At 43.8% G+C, this 25,275-nt stretch overlaps 1 protein-coding gene across 12 annotated transcripts in view; it reads left to right on the top strand.

Annotated features, from left to right (window-relative positions):
• The first annotated feature begins 5,070 nt into the window (after positions 1-5,070).
• NCAM1 (neural cell adhesion molecule 1) overlaps positions 5,071-25,275 on the top strand; it is a 221,071-nt gene continuing 200,866 nt past the window's right edge. For 3 of the 12 annotated variants that reach the window (XM_053367503.1, XM_053367506.1, XM_053367502.1), the window contains exon 1: positions 5,076-5,463. In XM_053367503.1, coding sequence (XP_053223478.1) covers positions 5,376-5,463 — 88 coding nt within the window. In that variant the 5' untranslated portion in view covers positions 5,076-5,375. Of the gene's footprint in view, positions 5,464-25,275 lie in introns of all 12 variants that reach the window. The other 9 variants (XM_053367496.1, XM_053367497.1, XM_053367499.1 and 6 more) reach the window with 6 other exon arrangements.

Here is a 25,275-nt window from a genome sequence, read left to right on the forward strand (position 1 = left end):
TGGAAAACAATTGCTTTTTTTCTTCCAATTAATTCAGCTTCAAATGCCTTTCCTTCCCTTCTTTATATAAAAAAAGTTTCCTATTATGAAGGAGCTTCCACAACAAATCTCACAGATCTTCTCTCTGGGTGGCTCTCCAAATAAGGAAAAGATTTTCAAGAACAGATGAGAAAGACTTTTTAGGACTAGGATTTCTGCAATGGTTCCTGCAGTATTTGTAAGTAAAATATTGTTGCTCTTGCAAATATACAGTATTTACTCGAGTCTAATGCGCCATCGCATCTAATGCGCACATCAATTTTCAGAACCTTGAAACCAAAAAAAGTATTTGCAGGGAAATGTAAATGTGCCATCGAATCTAATGCGCACCTTAATTTTCGCAATGTAATTTGGCCAAAAAAGCGTTAGATTTGAATAAATATGGTAGATCATTCAGACTCTCCTTTTGTCGTTACATATTCTCCACCCCAAAGGACACCTTTCCTGGGCCAATAGAATATGCCACCAAACAGAGCTGCATCATACATTACCAAACACCAGAAATTGCTTCTCTGGGTGCTGCTTCAGACAGAAGCTGTAGCATTTTGAAAAACATTTTCCATGTGATTAGTTGAACCATGTGGGAGTTGGCTTTCAAAGAACCGGATTATATGCCACAGGGAGTGAAGTGTAGAAGTGGGAACTAAGGTGTGCTGATTTCCCATTATTCTGTTGTTGGAGGACTGATGTCATAATGGAAATTACTGTTGGCTGCAACCAGGTACAGCCCAGTTCATGCTTTTGTTTCATGGGTACACACATGGTTGTGAATAGTCATTTTGCCTACTCATGTGAAAAAGGAAGTAACTTCCAATGGACCCTTTTTTAAAAAAATGAAGGGTGGATTTCCTAGTGTATTCCTAGTGTTCCTAGCACTGACCACTATTTAAAATATTTCAGTTCCATTTCCGTTTCTGGCATTTTGGAACACAAGCATCTTGCTATCTCATAATTTCCATGCCCTAGATACCGGGTTGGTTCTGTGCTGCCAGGCTAGCCATTGGCTTTCTTCAACAGGAAGTGGCTTCTTCTTCAGGCTGGAACTTTGTCATTGGTAACCTAGAATGGATGCAAAGTGGCAGAGTGGTTTTCCATGCGATGCATAGGTTTTAAGTAGAATTCTTGTTGCCTGCATGTGTGCGCACGCAGATATTTTATCTCACTGCTGCTTTTTTACATTGAATTACTTTTTTATTATGACATTTGCATTTTGTTTGTGTTTGTTTTATGATGTTGTATTTTATTTCTATATTGTATTTTATACTGTATGTTGCCTCTAGACTATTTTATAGCTAGGTGCCCCATAAATTGAGTGAATGAATAATACCCGCAATGACATCCAACGAAGCTGAATTTTGGAAGACATTCAGGAAAGATAAAAGAGAGTACCTCTTCATGCGGTGCATAGTTAAACTATGGAACTCTCTGCCACAGGAGGCAGTGATGGTCACCAACTTGGATGGCTTTAAAAGGGGATTAGACAAATTAATGGAGGAAAAGGGTATCAATGGCTTGTAGCCACAATGGCAATGAGGTGATCGTGGGTGGTCAGAGGAATCTGACCATGGTGGGAAGAGGATGCTGGACTAGATAGACCATTGGCCTGATCCAGCAGGCTCATTTTATGTTAATCTTTACCTTAAAATTCAGCATTATTGTTGGCCATCACAACCCTCCTGTGACTGTGAGTTCCAAATATCTATTTGTGCACTGTATATGGCGGGAAACCCCTGTTTTCTAAAGCACCATTACCAAAACAATTATTTTAATGTCATTGTATCCCTTCTAGTATATGCCAAATGGCAAACAAACACACTTCTATTAATCTCCCAACATACATTATTTCTACTAAATCAGCAAGGCTTAGTTCCTATCACTGAGTCATCTCTCTCTTAACTGGAAGTCTTTTGCTTTTATTCCCCATATTTTGTGTGGGAGACATTGCAGCTCGCTTAATTGTTTCCCTCCCATCGTTATGTTTTCCTAAAGACTGCAACAGGGGTTTCACACATTTGTCAGATAATGGGTTCAATGGGAGATAAAGAGCCCCTGTTTATTCATGGGCTATTTCTCTTGCATTTACCTCGTTCCTACCTTGAGGAATATACCTGAACAAATTAATGGGGTTGTGTTTTCTGCCTTGCTCAGACTTGGAACTTGGGATCTCCTTGGAAAAGTAGGAGGTTGCCAGGCTCCAGAATGTCCAGCAACCTCGGTATTTTGAGAAAAGTCACAGGGACTCACTTCTTTCTTCCCACGCTTGTAAAAGGGTAAAGGTAAAGGACCCCTGACAGTTAAGTCCAGTCGCAGACGACTCTGGGGTTGCGGTGCTCATCTCGCGTTTGTCCGCAGTTTTTCCAGGTCATGTGGCCAGCATGACTAAGCTGCTTCTGGCACAACGGAACACCGAAACAAAGCAGTGCATGGAAACACCGCTTACCTTCCCATCAGAGCGGTATCTATTTATCTACTTGCGCTTATGTGCTTTCAAACTGCTAGGTTGGCAGGAGCTGGGACCGAGTAATGGGAGCTCACCCCGTCATGGGGATTTGAACCGCCAACCTTCTGATCAGCAAGCCCAAGTGGCTCAGTGGTTTAGAGCACAGCGCCACCCTCTTGTACCTCCTAGCTAGACTCCCCACCTTAATAGGTAGCATGGCATTGGTGGACATGCTGTGGAGCAAATCTCAATACAGTTGGGCTGCCATCTTCATTTCTAGAGTCTCATATTGATTGATTGATTGATTGATTGATTGATTACAACTTTATCTCACCTTGTCCTCCAAGTAGGTCAAGGTGGCATATCTCCCTTCACAACAACTCTGTGAGGTATGTTAGGCTGAGAGACAGTGACTGGCCCAAGGTCACCCAGTGAGCTTCATGACTGAGTGGGGATTAAAACCCCCTGTCTTGCAGGTCTCTGTCCCACACTCCAGCTGTTAATACCATGTTGGTGTAGAAGCACAGCATTCTGGGAGGCAAAAGTGGTGGACGCAACTGTTGCCAATGGGTGGTGTTGTTTGGTGTCTCCTCAGACTGTGGGCCCCCAAAACTGTGCCCTGCCCAGCACTAACAACACCACTGCTTCCTAACCCAGGGGGAAACAGAGAGGCTCTTGTCTCAGGATGACTGAGGATTTGCACACAGAACTTGAAGAGCCTCATTTGGGCAGGAGAGTGCCCAAAACACAACACAGCGGCCTTCATTACATTTTGAAGTCATACACATTACCATCTAAAGAGGTGTTCCTCCCCCTAAGAACATTAAGCCTGGAGTCTAAAATCACTTAGCTGCACCACCGCACACACTCAAACCCGAGTGTGCAGTTTTTTCTCTGACACATGGAGGTGCTTTGAAATGTGCCTTAGTTCGTCAGGGTATTTCTTCTTCTGGGTGTTTAATGAATGCCAGAGATTGTAATAGATCAACAGTAAGTGGTTCCCAGGCCCAAGAATTAGGGGTTCTGCCAGTTCTAGATGGAGTTGCAGTTCCTCTGAAAGAAGAGGTTAGGAAGTTCAGGGGTGCTCTCTGAACCGTCTTTGTTCATGGAGGACCAGGTAGCCTGTGATGAAGAGTGCCTATCATCAGCTTCAGATGGTGTACCAACTGGATTGCTGGTGCACCTGGACAGTAATATCTTGGTCCCTGTGGCATAGGTAATCTCAGGTCTGGACTACCGTATGTGGGGATTCCTTTGCAGTTAGTCTGGAAGCTGCATCTAGTGCAGAACACCACCGCTTGGGTGATGAGTGGTGCTCCTCACTGGGCACATATCATGCCAGTGCTGGGGGGGGGCGGGTCTGCACTGGCCGCCTATTAGCCACTGAGCCACACTTATTACCCTAAATACCCTGGACCAGGTTGCCTGAAAATCTGTCTTCCCCTCCACTGTTAAGTTAGGGGCACTAAGGTCAGCTAATGGAACCCAGTTAGTTTTGCAACAGCCTGAAGATGATCGACTTGTGGTAACACGGAGACAGGCTTTTTAAATGGTGGCGCTGTTGCTTAGATATGAGAGACCCCATCAATACTGGCATTCCGCCGACTCTTGAAGACACACCTATTTAGGCAAGCCTTCCTCTGAGCAGAATTTTATTCTATTTATGAAAAAGCTCTTGTTATGCTTTTTAATTGCTTTTTTACACTGCATACTTTAATGTTTTCGTTTCCAATGGAATTGTTATTGAATATTTTACTTACGTATTGATTTCATAGTTGTAAACAGCTTAGAAAACATTTTGGCATATAATTGGCTTATTTATTTCATAACTTTTATATACCATCTGAGTATAAAAAAGTAAAAGTAAAAGCAGATCCAGTTTCACTTTCCATGTCATAACCATGTCATATTCAGGATTACAGTTCACCACAGAGTTCCTGGGAGACCTCCTGAGCAAGTTTAGTGATCAGATCAAACCTTTCCACTGCTGAGAGCTGAAAGCTGGATTCTGGTACAATTGTCCCTCCCTGTTGTTTAAAACATAGTAGCACTTTAAAATATAAACAGGATAAACACTTGATTCTCGAGACACAACGGAAGCTGTGCCTTGGTTTAGGTAGGAAAGCTTTTGTTTATTATTGTGTTTATTTATTATGTTAGTGGGCTGATTTATTTGATTTCTGCTTTGGCTTCATGGCTGTAATAAGTTTAAACAAATATAAAGGATCAATTTCATGGCTAGCCTCCAGGAGATATTGGAGACTAATCTGTCAGATCAGAAGAAAAACGCATCCCGAGTTTTTGCAAGAAGAACTCACTGAAAGTCTCCCCCTATTATTTAAAGAAATAATGCCAGTGTTGCCCTAAGCACTATAAAACCACACGTCTGAATTGCCGTCACGTTCTTCTGCAAATGAGAATTTTAGAGAGAGAAAAGAAGAGGCAAAAATGCCACTAGTCCTTCTTGGAAAGGAATCCAGATCCCCGAAGACCCAGTCCACCTTTTCTAGGCGGTTGCATCTGCTTCTCCTCTCCAGTACTCCTTGATGCTTATTGCACTGTACTATTTCGGTGGCCAGTCTGGGTGGAAGAACACGGTGAGGTGCCACGCCCCTCCTCCCTTCCCAACAATCCCACCAAAGCAAATCCAGGACGGCGCAGGGATCTCTTGTTGTGCCTGTGTGCTGAGGCTGGGACTGTCACTCATTCTCTGATCAGCTCATGAAAGCAGCTAGATAGCAGCTGGACAAAAATAATAGATATATATATATATATTAAAATATTACACCGTTCCGGGGGGATTTTTTTCCCACGTCTCCCCCCACCCTTCTTCGCTTTGCACCTGAATCTCTCGTCTTAACCGGCCCAGGTTCCTATTTGAAAGAGGAAAATATATATGCAAGAAAACTTCGTCTCCATTCGGCAGATGACAATGCTTCAAAGCAAGGATCTCATCTGGACTTTGCTATTCATCGGGACTGCAGGTACACCTTTTGGCATTTTTTAAAAAAGCAAACCTTAAAGTGATGGTTATTTGCATGTAATTTCCCCTGGATTGGATGCTGGTGTCTTACACTCCCCACCCCGCGTCCCCGGCTTCAGTTTGCAGCAAGGGATGGAATCCGGTTTGTTTGCTCGGATGGCAGACCGGGGGGCTTTGCAATTTGCCTTCTCGGCTGGCTTCTTCCTCCAAATGTTTGTCGCGTGGAATTTGTACGCGTGAGGTTTTTCTTATTTTTTTGTGACCGTTGCTTTTGCTCTCCCCCCGTCCCAAATCCTCCATCCTTGTTGCATGCCTACATTTTTTCTGAAGGAAACATTTTTTGGTGACTCTTGATGGTGCTAGGAGACATTTGGTTTATATGGGAGGTGCTGCTCCAACAATCCGGAATGCTAAACATGAGCCCCCCCTCCTATTCCCCACCCCAAGATCCAACTCGAGCATCTTCAGAATAAACCAGGAGGAGGGGGGATGTCCTCTCAATTTTTATTTGTCTTTAAAAAATAAAATAAAATAAAAATGGCAGGGACCACCTTCTGCTTCGGAGGATTGTCAGACCCTGCACTATTCTGTTAACGGTTTGCAAATTTGAGATCTAGAGGGGGGCACGAAGGAAAGAAAATCCGGGAGTGGAATTGGTCCGGGGGTTGCGGCGGCGGCGGGGGGGAGAGAGGGAGTTTAGGAACCCTGTGGAGCTGGGGGGGGGCAGAGAGAGCGTCTCGTTTTTTGGAATTTGTTCGGAGTCCTTGCTCGCACCCCCCCCCCCCAGGGCTGAGTGCATGGTGTCTTTGCTTCTCGAGCAACATTGTTCTCATTCAAAAGAGCATACAGAATTGAGGGATTGGCTGGAACCGGGGGCGGGCGAGGCGGAGGGTTGGGGGGGTTGGCAAGAGAAGGGAAGATCCAGGGACCGAGCGGTTTGACAGCAGAAAGTGGAAAAGCAAAATAGAAACGGGGGGGGGGGGGTTTGGATGGAGAGGGCGTGAACCAAGGGCATGCGGGGGGGGGAGGGAGGGCTCGGATGCGTTTGATGACTCTATTTTTTTGGGGGGAGGATTGGGAGGAGATGCAAATAGTGGCGAGATCAGCCCTCCTGTCTCTCTCCCCCCCCTGTGTGATCCTCAGGCTTGTGTCTATTGCCAATTGCAGACAATGGAGGGAGGAGAGAAGGGGGGGGGGGTTGAGGATGCTGCGTGCGATGTGTTAATGGTGCCGCCGTGTGAGCAGCTGAAGCGCGTGGGGGGGGGAGCGAGGCGGCGATTGGGGCTGTTTATTTCTTCAGCGCACCAGCGAAAGGCTGCTGCAAATTCCCCACAGGCAATTTCTTCTTATCATTATTATTTGCAGCCGGGAGTGGTGGTGGTGGAGGAGGGAAATCGACGCTTTGCATTTTTGCAAATAAAATCCCTGCTTTGGGCCGGGAGTGGGGGGGGGGGAGAAGAGAGAAAGGGGGGGGGGAGAGACAGGATCGCTCGCTAGCTAAATAAATAAATAGATAAACAAACGGATCAGGGAGGCGACGTCGTCGTTGCAAAGGGGCCAGGTGGGGCTGCGTGTGAATTTATGGCGGCGCAAATGGGGAAATTGCTTTTTTAATTTTTTAAAAAATCAAATCAAATCTGGGTACGGAGTGGGGGGGGGAGGAAGCTCCCGAAAGTGCAAACGCGTCCCCCCCCCCCCGCTTTCCATCCCCAGCGGCTTGTACGCGCCGTGTGTGTGTCTGTGCGCGCGCATTGCAATAGATGGAGAGCGCGCGCGCGCTGCTGCTTCTGCTTCTGCTTGCGATGGAGCGACGGGCGAGCGCGAGCCACCCTGCCCGGGCTGAGGTGTGTGCGCGTGAGTGGGGGTTGTTGATTGAGGCCTCGGCCAATCAGAACCTAGCAGAGGCCGAGCGGGAAATGCCGTTAGGGTCTCTCTCTTTTTTGGATAGCCCAACGTTCGGAGCAACCCCGCCCCTCGGGAGCGCCCCCTCCCCTCCAGTTCCTAACGGGCATCATTACCTCAGAGGGGCAGCCCGCCAATGTCGCCAAATGTCTCTTCTTCTCCTCTCCTCCCCGCAAAAAATAAAATAAAAATCCTCGACGCTTCACAGCTTCCGACTGTTAGGCGTATTATAAAGCAGATTCTTACTCCACCTCCTCACCAATTATTTTATTACACTGAAAAGCTCTTCCACACGTACCAAGAATGCCACATTTGTGGGCTTCACACAGTGGTAGTTGTTTCTCAAAGGCTTACTCCTCCTCTCAGTACAGTTTTTCCCCTCCCAAAGACCCCACATGGAGATACAGCCGAAGAGGAGGCAGACTAGAATCCCACAGCCCCACCTGGCACCGCGCTTGCCTGGTGCCAGGCGTCTCTCGCTTGTTGTTGTCGGAAATCCCCACAGAACTGCGACAAATGTTAAAAATACCTCAGCCGTGCCACCCCCGTGGAAACGCAGCCTCACCTGAAGAAGCTTCCCACTTTCATGGCTGCTAGTAGAGCTTGTGTTATTGTCATGGGGCCAGCCGGATCCCTCACAAATGCCACCCTCACATTCTGGGCTTGATGCTGTGGAACGGGGGTCGTTGGGGAGGAGCTGTTGGCAACAGGATATTTTTAACTTATCAGTTCTGCTTCTCCACCAGTAAATATTAAATGGGTGGGAATGCAGGCTGGCATTTTGCTTACAGTGACGTTATTTGGTTGGTGCGAAAAAAATCTTGCGTGCATGAAGAGCACCGATTCCAAGTAAGCATCCGATGCCTAGAAGAAGCACCTTCTGTCACTGCTCTCCATCATTACAAAAGCCTCACAAAAGCCCTTGTCCCATCAAGGCAAAGGGTCAGCCTTCCTCATGGAAAATGGGAGTTCCTAAGACTGTTATCAAGTACTGTAGTACTGCAGCCACTGTCATGGTAAGCACCCCTTGTTGGGCTTAAGGTTGGAGACTTTGGTATGATTCCCTCCTCTGATAACGGTGCTCTGTGCTATTGAAACTCTGCACCAGGATAGGGAATGTCAGGGGCCAGATGTTGCCCTCCAGCTTCTCTGTCTGTCCCTTGGGATTTTCCCCAGGCCACACCCTTCACTGGCCTTTATTCACACCCTCCATGAATGCTTTTGCCTGGCTGGAATGTGTCCTTGAATTCTGATAATGCTTATTGCTTGCCTGGATGGAGGCAATGTGTGTGTGTATGTAGAAACTTGCTTGCTGTACAAAGGTAAAAAATTGCATTTGTTGCTCCAGCCCCTTTTGTCTCTGACCCCACCCACCACTGATATATGGCCCTTGGAAGGTTGTCTAGAAGGGAATGTGGCCCTCGGACTGAAAAGGTTCCTCACACAGCTCTAAAAAGATAGTATTGCCTCACCAGATTTCAGAAAGAGGCCTCCCAGGTTTGTACCCATTGTTGCGATAGCTCATCCTGCGTTAGAATCCTATGCCGTGTACACCAAATTATATACTCTTTATGCTCTGCGTGAATAGGGCTGGCATAAGCTACCATCTCTAGTTCTGTATGCATTTAAGTGGGTTAAAAATACCCACTTCACCCATAAGTATGTAGTGACCGTGTGAAGCTCCAGGAAAGGTGAGTCTATAGTTTGTGTGGACAATCTACTATTTATTTATTTATTTATTTATTTATTAAATTAATATACTGCTTGATTGTAAAACAAAAACAAAAACCCAAAACGTTTTACAAAAGGAATACTGTAAACAATAAACACTACTGCTTGCAAGTTGAATCTGTTGCTTCTTGTCCAACCTGCAACAGCTCTTTGCTGAGGTTTACCTTGCCCAGTATTGCTGAGATACCACATCCGGTCAGTGCAAATAACAGTTGCTGTCACATCAGAGGTGGATTTAGGAAAGTGCAACTGGTTCTCTCACATTGGGCACCAAGCCAAGAGAGGACGCTGCAGGGGGTGCTGCAACAATGACAGGCAATGGAAGATGGGGGGGGGATTTTGGCTTTGCACAATTTTCTTGTGAAAGCTCGAAATCTGCCACTGGTCACATAGTCTGCAAACAACCACTGTTGAGATTCCAATAAATGAACTAATCATGTAAAATTGTACCTCTATATTTTGTATTTGAGTGAAAGAAAGATGTAGAAGTTACAGTCTTTGTTACAGATCATAGAAACTAGAGAAACCTGTTGTCCTCCAAATGTTCCATTCCCATCAGCCCCAGCCAACGTGCCCAGTGATCAGGAATGTTGGGAGTTGTAGTCCAGTGCCGCAGGTTGCCCCTCCCTGATCTATTGCAAGAGAGTATTTTGCATACATATTCTTCCTACCTATTTAGTTCCATCTTTTCTCACTGTTAATAGTCTATGCCACTAATTCTAATAGAACTGATCCAGAATTGGCCTCCACAGTCACTTACGGACCCTCTGTTAAGACGGTGTTCATAGAAGACAATCTTACTTGGCTACGAGTGATCACCAATGAAAAGATAGAAGTCTATGCCACTTCTCTGAGCAGAGTAATAAGGATCTGGTTTGGTTTCCTTTGGAATGAGGCAAATGAAAGCTTATTGGTATTTTGTGTAATATTTGTCTTTATTTACAAACATATGGGTGGTGGCACAGGTTAAAGACTCCACAGGACAAAGTGAGCTGCTGGCATATCAGCTCTCTGGGAGAAGCCCAGCACCCTAAGATGCATACAGAGCCAAACCCCAGCTCTCTGTGTCTCTCTCAATTCAGACTGCAGCCTGTTGTTATTTTTGACACACAACCTTGCTTGCCCCCTCTTCCTGACTAGAGGTGGTGCTGGAGAATTCAGATGAGTCTTGGCAAACTACACCACTTGGTTTGTTGTTTAGTCGTGTCTGACTCTTTGTTATCCCATGGCCCAGAGCACGCCTGTCTTCCACCGCCTCCCGCAGCTTGGTCAAACTCATGTTCGTAGCTTCGAGAACACTGTCCAACCATCTCGTCTTCTGTCGTCCCCTTCTTGTGCCCTCAATTTTTCCCAACATCAGGGTCTGTTACAGGGAGTCTTCTCATCTCATGAGGTGGCCAAAGTATTGGAGTCTCAGCTTCAGGATCTGATGCTGTTAAGGTGCTGCACTCAATATGCCAGCAAGTTTGGAAAACTCAGCAGTGGCCAGAGGATTGGAGAAGATCAGTCTACATCCCAACCCCAAAGAAGGGCAGTGCCAAAGAATGCTCCAACTACCACACACCACTTGGTATTCTCACAGAAATCTGATGGGAAACCCACAACACCTCATATAGAATTAGTTCTTCTACATCCACTGTAGCTTCAAATATATTTGTTTTTTAAAATGTATACAACACACAGCTTTTCACATGTGTTTCAAAATGGCTTACAAAGAAAAAAACCATATAATATACAAAATTTAAATCTAGATTAAAGCATCAGAAAACAAGAGTATTGGAGCAGCATTCATAGTACATTGGTCATTGATCTTGGAGAAACTAACGCATCCAGTAGATTGTCACCTGCCACCATTAGCATAATTACTGTTTGGTCCTCATCTGTGCTGGACAGAACATTTAAAACTCTGGTGCTAATGTTGTTAGGGATTGTTTTCCAAGTAAAATCACATCCCAACCAACTTTATTTCTGTCGGTTGGCACATTCTGAGGGGATGTGTCTTGTCCTAGAACATACATTCCAACCACACAACACCTGTTGTGTAGGAATGATGGATACAACCTCCTTTTAACTGCTCCTTGTTCTTAAGATTTCTCTCAACAAACCGCAATAGGGTGTTATTGCCTCTTACATAACTGTGGTTAGCAATTGTCTTATGGAAACTGCTAAACTAGCCTTCCATGTCAGATGTGTGGTTTTCACCTATTCTTGCTCTGTCCTTGCCCTTTCTGCTCAACCTTCAGTTAATCAACTGCTTATGCATTTCATCTTATACATTTCCCAGCTGTCATATACAGTACATACTAACATATTGTCCTACCACAATACACTGCTATCACCAAATACCGGCCTTGTTTTTGGATACATGGTATGAATTGTACTTCAGATGACAAGGAAACAGTGTAGGGTTGTGAAACCATTTTCAGCTTGAGGACTGCATTCCCTTCTAGACAAGCTTCTGGGGGCAAATTGCTAATGGTGGGCTGGTCCAGAGGCAAAAGTGCGCAGAGCAACAAATATGAATTTTACCTTTGTGTGGTAGGCTAGATTATTTACCACTCCACCCAGGCAAGCAAGAAGCATTAGCAGAGTTCAAGGACATTTTCTAGATAGGCAAAAAGACTTTAAAATGGCATGAAGAACAGCTACTGAGGAGCATCGCCAGTCTTGAGGGCCACATAGAAACCTGGAGACTGCATTTAGCCCATAGGCTTGAGGCTCTCTATCCCTGAAATGGGGGAGGCAATTTATTTTCCCCAGAAGTGAGCACCCAAATGTTCATTTGTCACTTGTTTTAAAGGATGTTTTATGCAGTAGTGTTACAAAAGATTACAATAACGGTCCAGGGTTCTTGAGGAGCTGCATGAGCTGCATGCAGGAATCGTTTCAACATACATAAAATGGAGAAGCCAATTACAAATCGGAAAAAGAGAAATCCATATTTTGGTGTCACAAGCAACATTTTCCTTTCATAGAACAACGGAGCTGTTTTAATGTGCTAAGCCTTTCCTCTTGGGGGAAACATGGCTGCAAACAAAAGACATACAAAATGGTGGCTAGAGGGTTCCATCAACCATATTATACCAATTAAAAACAAAACTGTCTCCTATTTACAGTAGCTTAAATGAAAGCAGAAAAAGGAGATAGCTGCAGGGGTGTAGTGAAGAAGCCTTCAATAAACCCTCAGCTGTGATCACCCGGTGGGGTAGGAATAAAGGCTTATTTTCTGCCCACCCCAACAAATCTTTCAAAATCACCTTTCCTTTTGTTTACATTTTCTGTGACCAGGGATAGCGACACCCTAATTTACTTTTCAGATTAAAACAATATTCCTTTTATAATGCAGGCCTTCATTTATAGATACAGCAGATGGCTCCTCTTCTTGTGTGCTCATGCTGAGTACTATACGATTTCTTAAATAATAGAGAGTTTTCTATATATAATCCTTCCACATATTGACATGCAGACTTGAAGATCTTGGTCTTGACCAGTTGATTTTTTTAAAGGGACAGTTAATTTTAATTTAATGAATTTCAATAATTTAATTCTTTCAAGGATTATGGCTGTGTTCCAGGTTGCAAAGTGCCTTGATGTTTTCCTGGCTGAGCTCCAGATATATATATTACAGATACTGTATCATGTATTTTGCTATAAGGAGAAAATAAAAATTGGCACTTTACTCTTAAAAGAAGATATAGACTACAATGGGTCGGGTGGCACGAGACCAGAAACAATTGATGTGGGGGGAGGAGGAGAAAATGCACCTGCTACCATCAAGTCTGGAGGGAACAACAAACAGCAGCCAAATGAGACAAAAAGCACACTTTATGTTTCTTGATGTAAAAAGAACACCACCCCTCATTTTATTGATCCCTGAAGGAGTTTGAGGTATATGCAGGTTTCCTGCCCCCTGGTTTTATTAGTGTGTGTGCAGTTTTTGAAGTATTATAACATTTTTATAGGGAGTTCAAATGTGAGCAGCAAATTTCTGGTCTACCTTGTGCTCCTTTGGGGCAGATGTTACAGGATGACTGGGATGTATACATACATGAAGTCAGAGCCCAAGGAACCCCAGGAGTCTGTTCACCTCAACACTTTTTGTTTTTACATTAAAAAAAAATGTTCTTGCCTAAAAATTCAGTACTGGCTCCTAAGAATTCAAAATACTTTCCCAATCTTGAACAGCACGTTTTTGGGAAAGCAGATTTTGGTATGTATACTACACATACAATCTATTACCTGGGAGAATTAATGGGGCCATATAGCTTTGCATGCAATACCAGGAGTTGTCAAAGTTTGCCACAATGAGGGGTCTCTTCTGAGTGCAATGATACTGGCATTTTTTTTGGCAGCGCTTATTGTTTATTGCAGGAGAGAATAAAGTGGGTATCTGGAATCATTCCTTCCCCTCCAAGGAAAAGTGATCATTGTTGATCAAGAACAATGGAAGCAGCCTCAGATGTGGCTTTGGTAGGCATGAACTGCTAGGGTCAGAAGGATGATCTGTATAGAATCTTTTTTACATGTGTGAATCACCCCTGATGGATTATGTTTAAATGAGTAGATTATAGAATTTAGGTTTGGTTCATATTCTATAGTAGATATGGATTTTCTGAGTGGCCTCAGCTAAAATGTATATTCTCTTTCTTGATTTCCAACTGGGAAATCAAAGGTCTGTCAGAATAAATGAGGTAATGAATATAAAGCACTTTTTATATCTATACTTTTCTGTATACATTTATTGTTACAGTATTATCATGACTTGTATTGGCCTCCTGCAGTTTGATGTTTGCACTTTTACAAAGCAGACAATAAGACTGGAGCTACCTCCCTCCAAATTGAGATTGATGCCTAGGCATTTGAAATGTATTTTGATCATTGCTTATTAATAAAAATAATATATGAAGACCAGTATAGTTGAGAGAGGTGCATTTTCACAGTGTATTGATTTGAACATGGTGGACACAAGTGAACACAGATTAGTACTTTTGATTAGGCCACTTGCAAGGTGTTCTTCTGTTAAACATGTCATTTTCTCTTTATTAGTGTCAGGAAAAGATGGAAACTGAGGGAAAAGTAAAATAATAATGCTTTGAAGATTAGTGCTTTGTATGTGTGTGGCGGAAGAGAAGTAACACAAAATATTGAATGTGTTTGGATCATCCTGGATGTGGTTTAGAAAGTAACCACATCTCCCAGGCATCTCTTCAATCTCCCTTGAGACTTTTTTTCAATGTGTGGAGCAGCATCTTCATTTTTGGGAGTGAGGTTTGTTGTCCAGAAGTTTCCATTGGATTGTACCTGATATCTTGGAAAGAGGGAAATCCTTGCTCAGATAGGCATGATGGTATAGGTGGGTGGGTGGGGCAAGACCTCCCAAACCCATAGAGTCAGTAAGGGGTTAGAATCTGAGCAAACTAATAAAATCCTGAAAGGGAATGTTGGCCTCGTCTGTCTTGAAAAACAATGGAGTAGATCTTGAGGGGTGAAGTCAAAAAGCTGCATTAGCAGCACCGAAGTGACTTCCTTGGGGTGCAGGTCTGGACAGTGTGTATGGAGGTCCTACACTCCGCAGACAAGACTCCTCTCTCAGCCTTGCTGATGTGGTCCAAAGGAAAACCGGGCAATACAATTTGCATCAGGAGTTACCGGAAGGAGGCATACAAAGTGCCATTCAACCATCCTAGGGATTCCACTTTGGATTTCTGTAGGGTTTACTTAGCCTTTTCTTCTCCTGAAGAAATCCCATAAAGCAGTGGAGGTTTAGGATCAGACTATTCCTTCTCCTAGATGGGCTATCTTCCCAGGTTGATGAGTCCCATCTGTGCCTCACTTCTGTCTACAGCACATGCAGAAACTGCCTTCTTGACTGTTGGACCTACTATTAGTTTTGTCCGCTCAATCTGCCAGAGCTCGTCTTTGCATGCAGGGCAAATCCCTAACTCACGGAGGATTTGAGACCCATCAGCTACCCTCTCCTGGTTTAGTTGCCAGTCAAAGCCATTTCCCAGGGTGTGGCTGCTGTCGCATGGTGACAGCTTCTAGGCACCACAGGTGAGAGCTGAGTGCAGGGTAGTGACTAAAGTTGGATAAATTACCCCAAAAGAGGCACATGTCCCCTACAAGAGGTACCACCCCTCCCCTAACCCCCTTACACCCAAGGGCTGGAAATAACACCAGTTAATTTCCTCATGAGGCCAACCTGGTGATGGCTCATTGTGGGTGGGTTGTTGAAGAAACAATGGTGCTGATGGCCAATCATTAGCCCCTCAGTGGAAGCCATCAACCAGGCAGGAGTCTCTGCCAGGCACAGAGGGAAAAGTTGCCAGGGTTATGGTGGGTGTTGATGTAACAGGAAGGGGGAGTTGTGTTTTGTAAGGCTTTGGGGGAAGAAGGGAGGGCCAGAACTCCATGCAGGGCTGGCTGGGATAGGCTTTACACAAAGATTGGTTTCTGCTCTGGACCCAAGCTTGCTCAAGCTATGATGAGAGCAACAAGAGACAGCCTTGGGGTGTAATGTTCTGCATTCCCTCCATCAACACTCAAGTGTAAATATGTGTAAATAAACCATATTTCTTAAAGACACTGCTGACTCTGCCATGCCTCATTCCAAAGAAAACAAACCCTGGTGCCAAGACCCCTGGAATCTCTTGCACCACTTGGCAGAGATTGGGGTGGCTGGTAACAATATCTTTTGTTAGGCGTTAAATTCATAGCAGTAAATTTTGAAGGTCAGATTTGCACTGTTTGTGGTCCCTTTGTTTGGAAAAGCACAGTGCCAAACCTTAAAGCTATTGCTGATGCAAAGTGATGTAAATGAGTTGGGGTTGGTGGTGCTGCTATTATGCCCTTTCCTGTTTGTAGTGTTGAAACACTGCTTCTCTCTTGCAGCTGCTCATTAGTAGCTTTGCCTTTTGATGTTACCCTGAATGCCAAATGGCAGGTTTTCAAACGCTTTTAATACACTGTATTTATAACTGTCTTACAGAACCACTGCTAAGTGCGGGAATATCTATCTGTTACTGCCTTCCTCAGCTTGGTGTATTCCAGGTGTTCTGGACTATAACATCAACTATGTTAGCTGGTAGAAGTTGTAGTTCAAAACATCTGGAGGGCATCCCTTTGGGGAAAGCTGATCTATAAGTATTTGTTTTTCAGTTTACAGTACAGCGACCAGATTGTGCACCCAAATAAAGAATATATAAGAAATCAGAGGATGATATTTCAGACTGAAATAATGCTCTTGGTTTTATGGCTCAGACTGTGAGTGTAGCAATTCAAAGATTAGAAGGGAGAGATTAAGGTTGGGGTCAAAGCTAATGATTCTTGTGTTATGGTTGCAGTCAGACAGCAGTTGTCTCTCCCCCACTCCCCCAAATAACTTAGGAAGTAGTAGAAAATTGAAAAGATAGAGCCAAGAGCCAAGAGTTGGCAGGATCGTACCTGCTTCCCATACACCACATATTTTTGTCAGCATGCTCTGCTGTTCCATGGTGTATTTACATGAATTTACATTTTGCAACAGTACTGGAAGAATTATAATGGGTGCACCATGACACAGATTAAGCTGTAGACTAGCCTTTCCCAACCTGGTTCCCTCTAGAAGTTTTGGATTAGGAATCCCATCAGCCCCAGTTAGCAGGGCCAATGGTTGGAATGATGGAAGTTGTCATCTAAAACATTTGGAGGGTTAGAGAAACCTGCTGTATACTTTCCTACACCCTTAATGTACCCTTAAACCCCTGATTCTACTTGCAGAAGGGAAAGGTCTCCTCAACAAGAGAAGCCTCTGCTTTTGGGTTTTTAATTTTAAATGCTACCTGTGCAATGCCTCTGGGCTAGAGTTGATTAAAAGAAAAAAAATGCAGATTACTGTACTAAAGGATTAGCTATGAAAGTATTCCCTTTTAACTTACCTACTAGCATTGCAGCCAGCACATGGCTGATAAGCTACTCACATATAAACCTAACTCTCACTCTGTGTTGGATTTGTCATACTTTTTATTCCTGAATATATTATAGAGACAGAGAAGGGATCAGGTTTCCCATGAGGAATTTTGGAGATCTACTGCTACATCTATAGATAAATTTTAAAGACTTGTTGATGGTCTTTCTTGCATCTTTCTCCATGGTGCTAGATTTATTCTGTGAAATAGGAGGTGATGTCTGTGGAGAGTTATCAAGATAATAGTGGCTTGAGAAGGTTCGACTCACACAGAATACTATTGAGAATGACTCAGCTTTACCTCGGTGGTTTTCAGTGCCATTCCTGTCTGCTGAATTCCATTTCCCCTCTTAACCAGCAACTGAAAAAACTGCTTGCTTTTCTTGAGTGAGTTTTGCTAGTGGTTGTTTGAGTGCTGAGACCAAAAAGGAAAAGGCAGGGATACATCCAGCCAGCCCAGCCCTTGTTGCTAGCCCATCTCATATTCCCATCTACACTGGCACATGTCAGTGAAATTAATAATAAGTGAGTGAAAGTGCAGCAAACATGCATTATGAATTTGTGGTGGGGGGCAGACTCCCCATAATCTCTACGTTCAGTGAAGGGTTAGAACAGGGGTCAGCAAACTTACTGCGCCTCTGGCTGGTGTCTCCAGCGCTGATTGCGTGCCGTGCCGGAGGGCAGGGGAGCACGTGCCCACATGCTATTTCTGGTGCACTTCTGGGTTGGAGGAGCACCAGAAAAAGCTTGTGCGCATGTGCACAGGGCTCCTCCAACCCGGATGTGCAAGGGAAATAATGCTTGTGCATTCGCAAATAACGCTTGTGCATGAACACAAGCTATTTCTAGTGCTCCTCCAACCTGGAAGTGGGCAGTCGCACAGTGCAGCGCCGGTAAGAGTGGGCAGCGGGGGTTGCTGTGGGCCGGATAAACGAGTCCCTCGGGCCTTATGCGGCCCACGGGCCTTAGTTTGGGGACCCCTGGGTTACAACAAAGGTTTCCAAACTTATTTGGCCTACTTCCCCCTTTTCAGAAAAAACAACAACTCAGTGCCCCCTTGAAATCTACCTTCTTTAAGTGAAGGGACAGAGCTGGCACAGCCAGCCTGCCCTTGGCGAAATAGGCAGGCAAGCTGTGATCCTCTTCCCAGGCTTTGGTGAAGCCTGGAAAAATCCCTCGCCTCCAGCACAACCACCAGATGCAGGAGAGGGGTTGTCAAGATCCTGCAGCAGTGCCCGACCTGGCGGTAAGCAACATTACACAACAGATGAAACATGTACGAATGTCCCCCCCCAATTTTCTTCTTTCTTTATGTTTCCACCACCCCCTTATTGTTATTCAATGCCCCCAAACTTCACCTGAGGCTACTACTGCCCCCTGGATCGTTCCAGCGCCCCCAGGGGTGTTATTGCCCACTTTGGGAAACCCTGGGTTAGAATTTGAGAAAATTCATAAACTCATAAATTTAGCAAGAGTTGGAAATACCAGGGAAGATAGCAACTTGGAGAAGGATGGAAATGGTAGGCACGCTATGGAAAAGGGAGTTAGAGGTTCATGTGATTGTAGGACGGGAGCACCTGTGGACTACCGAATCAGTGCCGTAGGAAAAGGCAGCAGTTCCTTGTGTGCTTGCTGAATGTACTGAGCTTGCTGAATTGGTGCCTGCAGAGGTACCAGAAAAATGGGTGGAGCAGAAGGAAAAGCACAAGGCTTGTGTGCCTGTTGAATTTGGTGACGTCAAAATGTCACTGATTTTATTCCTGGGAAGTGGACCCAACAGCCAGGATCACCCAGAGTTCCATAGGTTTGGGGGGACAAAAATCGCTGTGGAGGTTGCATGCTTTTGTTTAGCTCCATGAACCACTCCAGAGGTGCTGGGAGCAAGCAAAGAGGATGATTTTTGGCTACCGATGTGAGGGTGTGGACCAGGGGATTTTTCAGAAAGTTCCCCAAGATAAAGCCTGGTGGCAAGATTTTGGTTTGGCGTATGGGGTAGTGGATGACACAGATTTGCTGAGGGGTAGTACAAGGAAGAGAAGTGGAGGATATTCCCCATGTGCCAGAGAGAAAGCAGCTGGAATCCTGAAATTGTGTCCTGGAATGGCTGCAGAAGCTGTTTTGGAGCTGGGGGGTTGGTTTGGTGGTTCACAACCAGAGGGAAGACCAAGATGGAATAGGAGAGCCCCAGAAACACTGAGCCTTTGGTTTTGAGCCTCAGAGTGATTGTTTGAGGTACTGGAAGTGAGAACTGTGCAAAAGGCAAAATCCCAGTAGCTAAACCTCTGAAGTTGCTGTGAACCAGGAATCTTGTGTAGCTGTGTAAGCTACTGGAACTCTGTGATGACCCCAGGAGCTCTGTGATTACCCTGGTGGACTACTGCAAGGGGTGGAAGCTTTTGCTCTTGGGATTGTGAACTGATTTGGCCTTGAGAAACAGAGGTTGCCAGGGTGACCTGGGTGCAGTGGGGGAAGCTGGAAGCAGAAGTAGAGAAATGATTTTCTGCAAGTGCTGCTAGGAAGGAGGAGGAGGAAGTGGGCAGAATTCTATGCAGAGACTCAAGGGCAGCAGCCATGCTGGCTGGCTGGTTGAGGCTGTTACAGAGAGACATGGGGATGGTGCTTAGGATGCCTCTGAATCCAATGCTGTGGTGCTGGGAAGGACAAGCCCCTCTTGAGATGGAAAACTGTCTCTCCATAAAACTCAAGTGTACAGTATGTGTGATTAAGCCATGTTTCATAAAGACACTAGTCTCTGCCGTGCCTCATTCCAAAGGAACACAAACCTTGGTTAAGTGCCAAGACTCCTGGAATCTTGCTACTGCTTTCCAGAGATTGGGGTGGCCTGTAACACATGTATGGCCCTTTCATGTGAACCCCAAACAATGAACAACATATTAAAATATATGCAGTAAAAGTTCAACAAATACAAGGGAAACAATATAAAATAGCAAGTTCATTAAACAAATTTTATAATAGGAACACCAGTTAACCCTGAAACAAAGAAATATACCAAAACATAACAAACCATTCTGCAAGTCTTTCACAGTTCCAACTTGAAAGGTGACTGTGCATTTATTGAGTAAATGAAAGAAAGAAAGAAAGAAAGAGAGAGAGGGAGAGAGGGAGAGAGGGAGAGAGAGAGAAAGTATGGGCATGACAACATGGCAGAGTGGATGGGGATTATATCCATGATGGCACTATGCCATATTCTGCCTGACTCCACCCCCCCCCCGTAAAAAACAAACAAACCCTCTCTTCTATTTTAAGCGACTTAAGCTATTCATGATGGCCTTTTCTAGGAGTTGCTATGCTTGTGTGTTTCTTAAACCTGCCTTAGGGAACTAAAAACTTTACAGGTACAAGTGTATTCTGCTTTCAGATTGCTCATATTAACAGGAAACTGCAAACTAGAAACCATTTAATTCATCAGCTTCCTTCTTTTAGATATTGTGCGAAAGTTTTTTACTTCACTGCTGGTGAAGTAGAGCTCATAGAGCTATGTCTACTCTGCAGTTAAATTTGTTAATTAATTACTGCTTCAGCCTTTATCTGTTTACTGTCTTGCATAACAGTGCTAACGATTAGGGCTGTGCATCAGATTTGGCCAATACCCAAGCCAAATTGGGCATATTTGAAGGGTCTTGGATGAGTCAGGTACATATGCAACCACAGATCACAGCAAGTTAAACTGGATTGGCACAGAGTAGGGCATTAGGCAGGAAGGGTGGGAAAACTGAAAAGGTTGAGACCTACCTGACTGGTGGTTGCATCTTCCCAGGAGAAGGTAGGCCCCATGCCACAGTTCTCTTTCCTGCCTGACAATCTACAGGATCAGTACTGTTGAACGGAGGCATCAGTCCTTTGGGATATGGGGAATTGGATCCTCCTGCTTAACAGCTGTTAAATGGGAGGATCTGATCCTGCACAGTGCAATCAATGCTCCTTTGAGAATTGCTTGCTTCTCTTGGGTGCAGGGAAACTGCTCACAAAGGAGCAGCAACCAGCATTATGTAGGATCAGATTTTCTAGATCCTGCACTTTGCTGGCATACCCCTCAAACTTTAAAAACCCTGTTTAAACTGTATTTTAACATGGAGTTTGAAAACCATAGGCCAACCTCCTAATGGTTTTGGGGGTAGATCTGGGGCAGTGTGACTGGCTTCCATGGCGGAGCAGGGTAAATCCAGGAGTCAGGGCCCCACGGCAGATCAGGGGTGTGTGTCAGTGCACAGCCCTGCTAACAATAAGAAGAGCCTACTGGACCAGGCAAATGGCCCATCTAGTTCAGCATCCTATTATCACAGTGGCCAACCAGATGCCTGTGGGAAACCCGCAAGCAGGACCTGAGCACAAGATCACTCTCCCTTTGGTTTCCAGCAACTCCTAATAGATCTTGTGCCAGAAGATAGTGGTAGCTACTCCTCTTCAAAAGAAAACAACATGTCCCACACTTCTTTACCATGATGCTACGATGATTAAGCTTGGATGAAGCTTTGTATAGTTACTAGTAGGCTTGTGTTCTGTTAGCACCTCAGGCTGTAGTCTTAGAACAGTAATTATTTAAGAAAGAGGTGGATCTTCCTTGGGAGAGTGATGAAGGCACATACTTTTTCTTGGCTCTGCCCAGTTTTTTGTTTTGCTTCAGTGGTAACTTGCCACTCTCCATCCAGTGATTAAAAGAATGAGTGTCCCATTGCAATAAATGCGGAGTATATCATGGAGAGGATTGATCAAATTATTTCTTCACATAGTTAGGCCCAGCTGTGACACTTAACAACTTCTGGTTTAAAATAACCTCTGATCTTGGATTTAGAGCAAGAATTCCAGCCTAGCCAGAAGCCTAAAAAGAAAGAAAGTGCTAGCTTGAAAGAGCAATCCAGCTGGCTTTTATTTTTCAGCCCCAGTCAGAGGTTTAGCTGTTGTGTTTTGCCCATGCTCTGGGCTTTCAGTAACAGAGTATCAAGGATATATAATAAACTCATTCCAAACTAATGGGAATAAATTCAGATTTTAAATATTAAAACTTCAGTAGAAGATAGTTCCAGTTTATCCTCTTCCACCACATAAATTGATCCATTAAAATTTGATCCATCCCATTGTTTACACCTGCGGTGGAGATCTGGAGGATGGTGTAATAATCTGATACAAAAAGAGACTTGAAAATATCAGGGGCTGTTTGTAATGGAGCACCTGGCAGAGCTTGGATTTCCTGCTGGTTCCACTCTGGACCTCATGAAGAAATGAAGCAGCTGGAGGAATCTGTAAAAATGTAATGTGAGAAGAAATGTATGGGGGTGGTGTCCTGGCTCTGTTAGTCACCAGCTTGAGCAGTCTGAGCAGCAGTCCATAGGCGTAGCCCCTCCCCAAATTCTGCATGTAGTTTTTTTCATAGATCATTGAATGAACTATGTGAAAGGCCAATTGCTCCTCTGCTACTCATTCCACAGGGCTGTTTGATTTTTAAAGGCCTTTGGGATGAGAGCCAGTTTGCTGACACATGAGCCTTCAAAACACAATTGAAATAAAATCTTTGGAAGACAGAGCAACTGGCAAGCAGTGATTCTCTTATTAAGTGGTGGTTTGAAAATAGTGTCTTCTGTAGTGGTGTTCTATTGAAAAGGATTGGATAAGAATATTTTTACACAGTGCTTAAGAAAAAGGAGAAAAAAGAATTACATCTTGCAGTTGTGGGTTTTAATTCTTCATAAAAGAATGAGCCAAGAAAAGTCTCATTGGGATTTCACTGCTATTAATCTGGGTGAATACAATGTGTTTGTTTTATATTGTTGTGCTAAAATGTGCTGATGTTAAAGGTTTTGTGTATATTTTTGCATTTTTATTTTGCTGGCATGGGGAAAAATGAAAATTGACAGTGCAGCGAGTTTTATTAGCACATGAGCAATTTACATCCCCTTGGATAAGATAAACAGAACAAAAGCATTACATATATGTAGAAAATGGTGCTCTCAAACTGTGGTGAGGGTCCTTGACAGTTGCCAAGAGAGACTGAAGAACATCCCTTGATATCTTCCTAGAATGTATCTTCATTGGCCAGGAGGCAGAGAGCCAAATCTTTTAATGTTGATTTTCAGTGCAAGTGATCAGTGGAGTCACCCCCCTCCGTGAAGCCTTTTGATCTGGTACATTAAAGCATTTGAACCTACTTGTATATTCCCTGGGCAGAGAGGTTAGACTGGTGGGCAAGAGATATAGAGCCAGCCATTTCTGTGGTTGCACCATGGTTGGGTGAATCACTTTACCGATAAATACAATCAACCCCCATCTTGCTGTTATTTAGGTGTGATCTAAAAATGTTTTTATTCATGATTGCTTTTAGTGAGGGTGTAGAAGAGCTAAAGGGATTTTATTTTTATTGAGATAAGTGGCTGATAGAACTGGAGTAGAAGATGTGAAATGTTCTACTTCTGCTATTATTGCTTGACATTTTATATGGTTTTGAATTGTTTTATATACTGTAAGCAGCCATGGGAAGATAGTCTATTTTGAACAGTGACATACAGTATAAATTCATACATGTGGTATCTATCTATCTATCTATCTATCTATATCACACACACACACACACACACACACACACACACACACCCATTCCCACAACAGGCATGAGAATCATTGTTGCAAGCTGAACCTCTTGTTTACTTCTGTCTTGAATTTAAAGAGACGTGAACAATTGCTTCCTTGACCCGGAGAGGCTTTCCATGGCTAGTGGATGTTCATACTTCTTTTTGATATCCCTTTGCTAATTTCACAGACAACAGGTTTCTTTGCAATTTTTAGTGATAATGGTGAGGCTAAAAACCTCCGCTAAGAGATGATCAAAGTTTTTCATGGCAAGGAACAAATCGACTCTCGAACGTCGCAAACCTGGAAGTGAGTGTTCGGTTTGTGAACATTTTTCGGAAGCTGAACGTCCGACGTGGCTTTCACGGCTTCTGATTGAGTGCAGGAAGCTCCTGCAGCCAATTGGAAGCCATGCCTTCGTTTTCAAACTGTTTTGGGAGTCGAATGGACCCCTGGAACGGACTAAGTTTGAGAACCAAGATACCACTGTAGTGTGAACCAGTGCAGCACAGGCCAGATACATGACTAGGTGAAGTATCCCCCCTATCCAAATGGACTGGCATAAGGTAATCAAACCCCTGCTTTTTCAAGACCATAAACTCTTGTAAAATGTATCTTCAGGTTCCTTAACAGTTTTTCAGGGCTTCTGATCTTCATGGGTCTTGGGTTGATCTGGGATTATAGTTCTCATATGTTTACTATGCCACTGGAAGACTGTTTGCTTTTTGTAGATGGCGCACAACCAGTTTCATATTTACTGGCTTTTGCTTTTCAGGTAAAGATAAAATTCTGACACATACAGGTACCTGGATTCCCCCCCCCTTCAGAGTTTGAGCAATTTAAGTAGTTATTATTTACCTGAAACGTAAGTTGCTTCTCAAATTGTCAGGAATGTTGGATGTTGTATTGTCCATCCTTAAAATGCCACTGAAAATTTCACACGAATCCTTTGACATCTGGGATTAGATGATTGACATACAGCTTTGAGTTCTCACCTCTAAAAGTGGTACATTTTAGAAAATGGGTACAAATTTTCAGAAGGGTTTACAATCGGCAGGCAACAAACAGATTCACACTCCAATATAGGGTTGCCCAAGGGCAAAGTTTGAGTTCCTGAAATACAAAGTTAATGACATTAAGAAGCTGGGCCTGTATGCCAAGACGATACTATCGTGAGAAGGTGACAAGAGAAAAAACCAAGAAGACAGAAATGGAAATTTATTCATGAAATAATAAAAAAGCCCTTGATTCTGAATAGGTTTTCTCATCTTTCACATCTGTTGTTGAAAGCCTGCGCTATCATTCTAAACAATCATTTTCTGAAATTCCATCACTTGTGTGGTGTGTGGTATTAAAATCACTCCTATTGTCCTGCTTTTTGCAACCATAAAACACTTTGAGGAAAACATCAGACTTTTTAATGAACAACCCCCATTAACATTTTGTTTTTTAAATGTGTTTTCTTCCAGTTCGCAAATATTACGGATTGCATTTGGGTGGATTATTTATGACACCATTTCTGTTGTAGGATGGAGAAAAAAGACTAAATTTAAACATAATAAGCTAATTTGGATTTGTTTACAAATATTGGCAAATTGTCTCAGATGTTTGGCATTATTGAATGGTCTTCTGCTTGAAAAGAAAGAGTGGGAA

The sequence above is a fragment of the Podarcis raffonei genome, chromosome 15 (genome assembly GCF_027172205.1).
Source record: "Podarcis raffonei isolate rPodRaf1 chromosome 15, rPodRaf1.pri, whole genome shotgun sequence".
Classification (NCBI taxonomy): domain Eukaryota; kingdom Metazoa; phylum Chordata; class Lepidosauria; order Squamata; family Lacertidae; genus Podarcis; species Podarcis raffonei.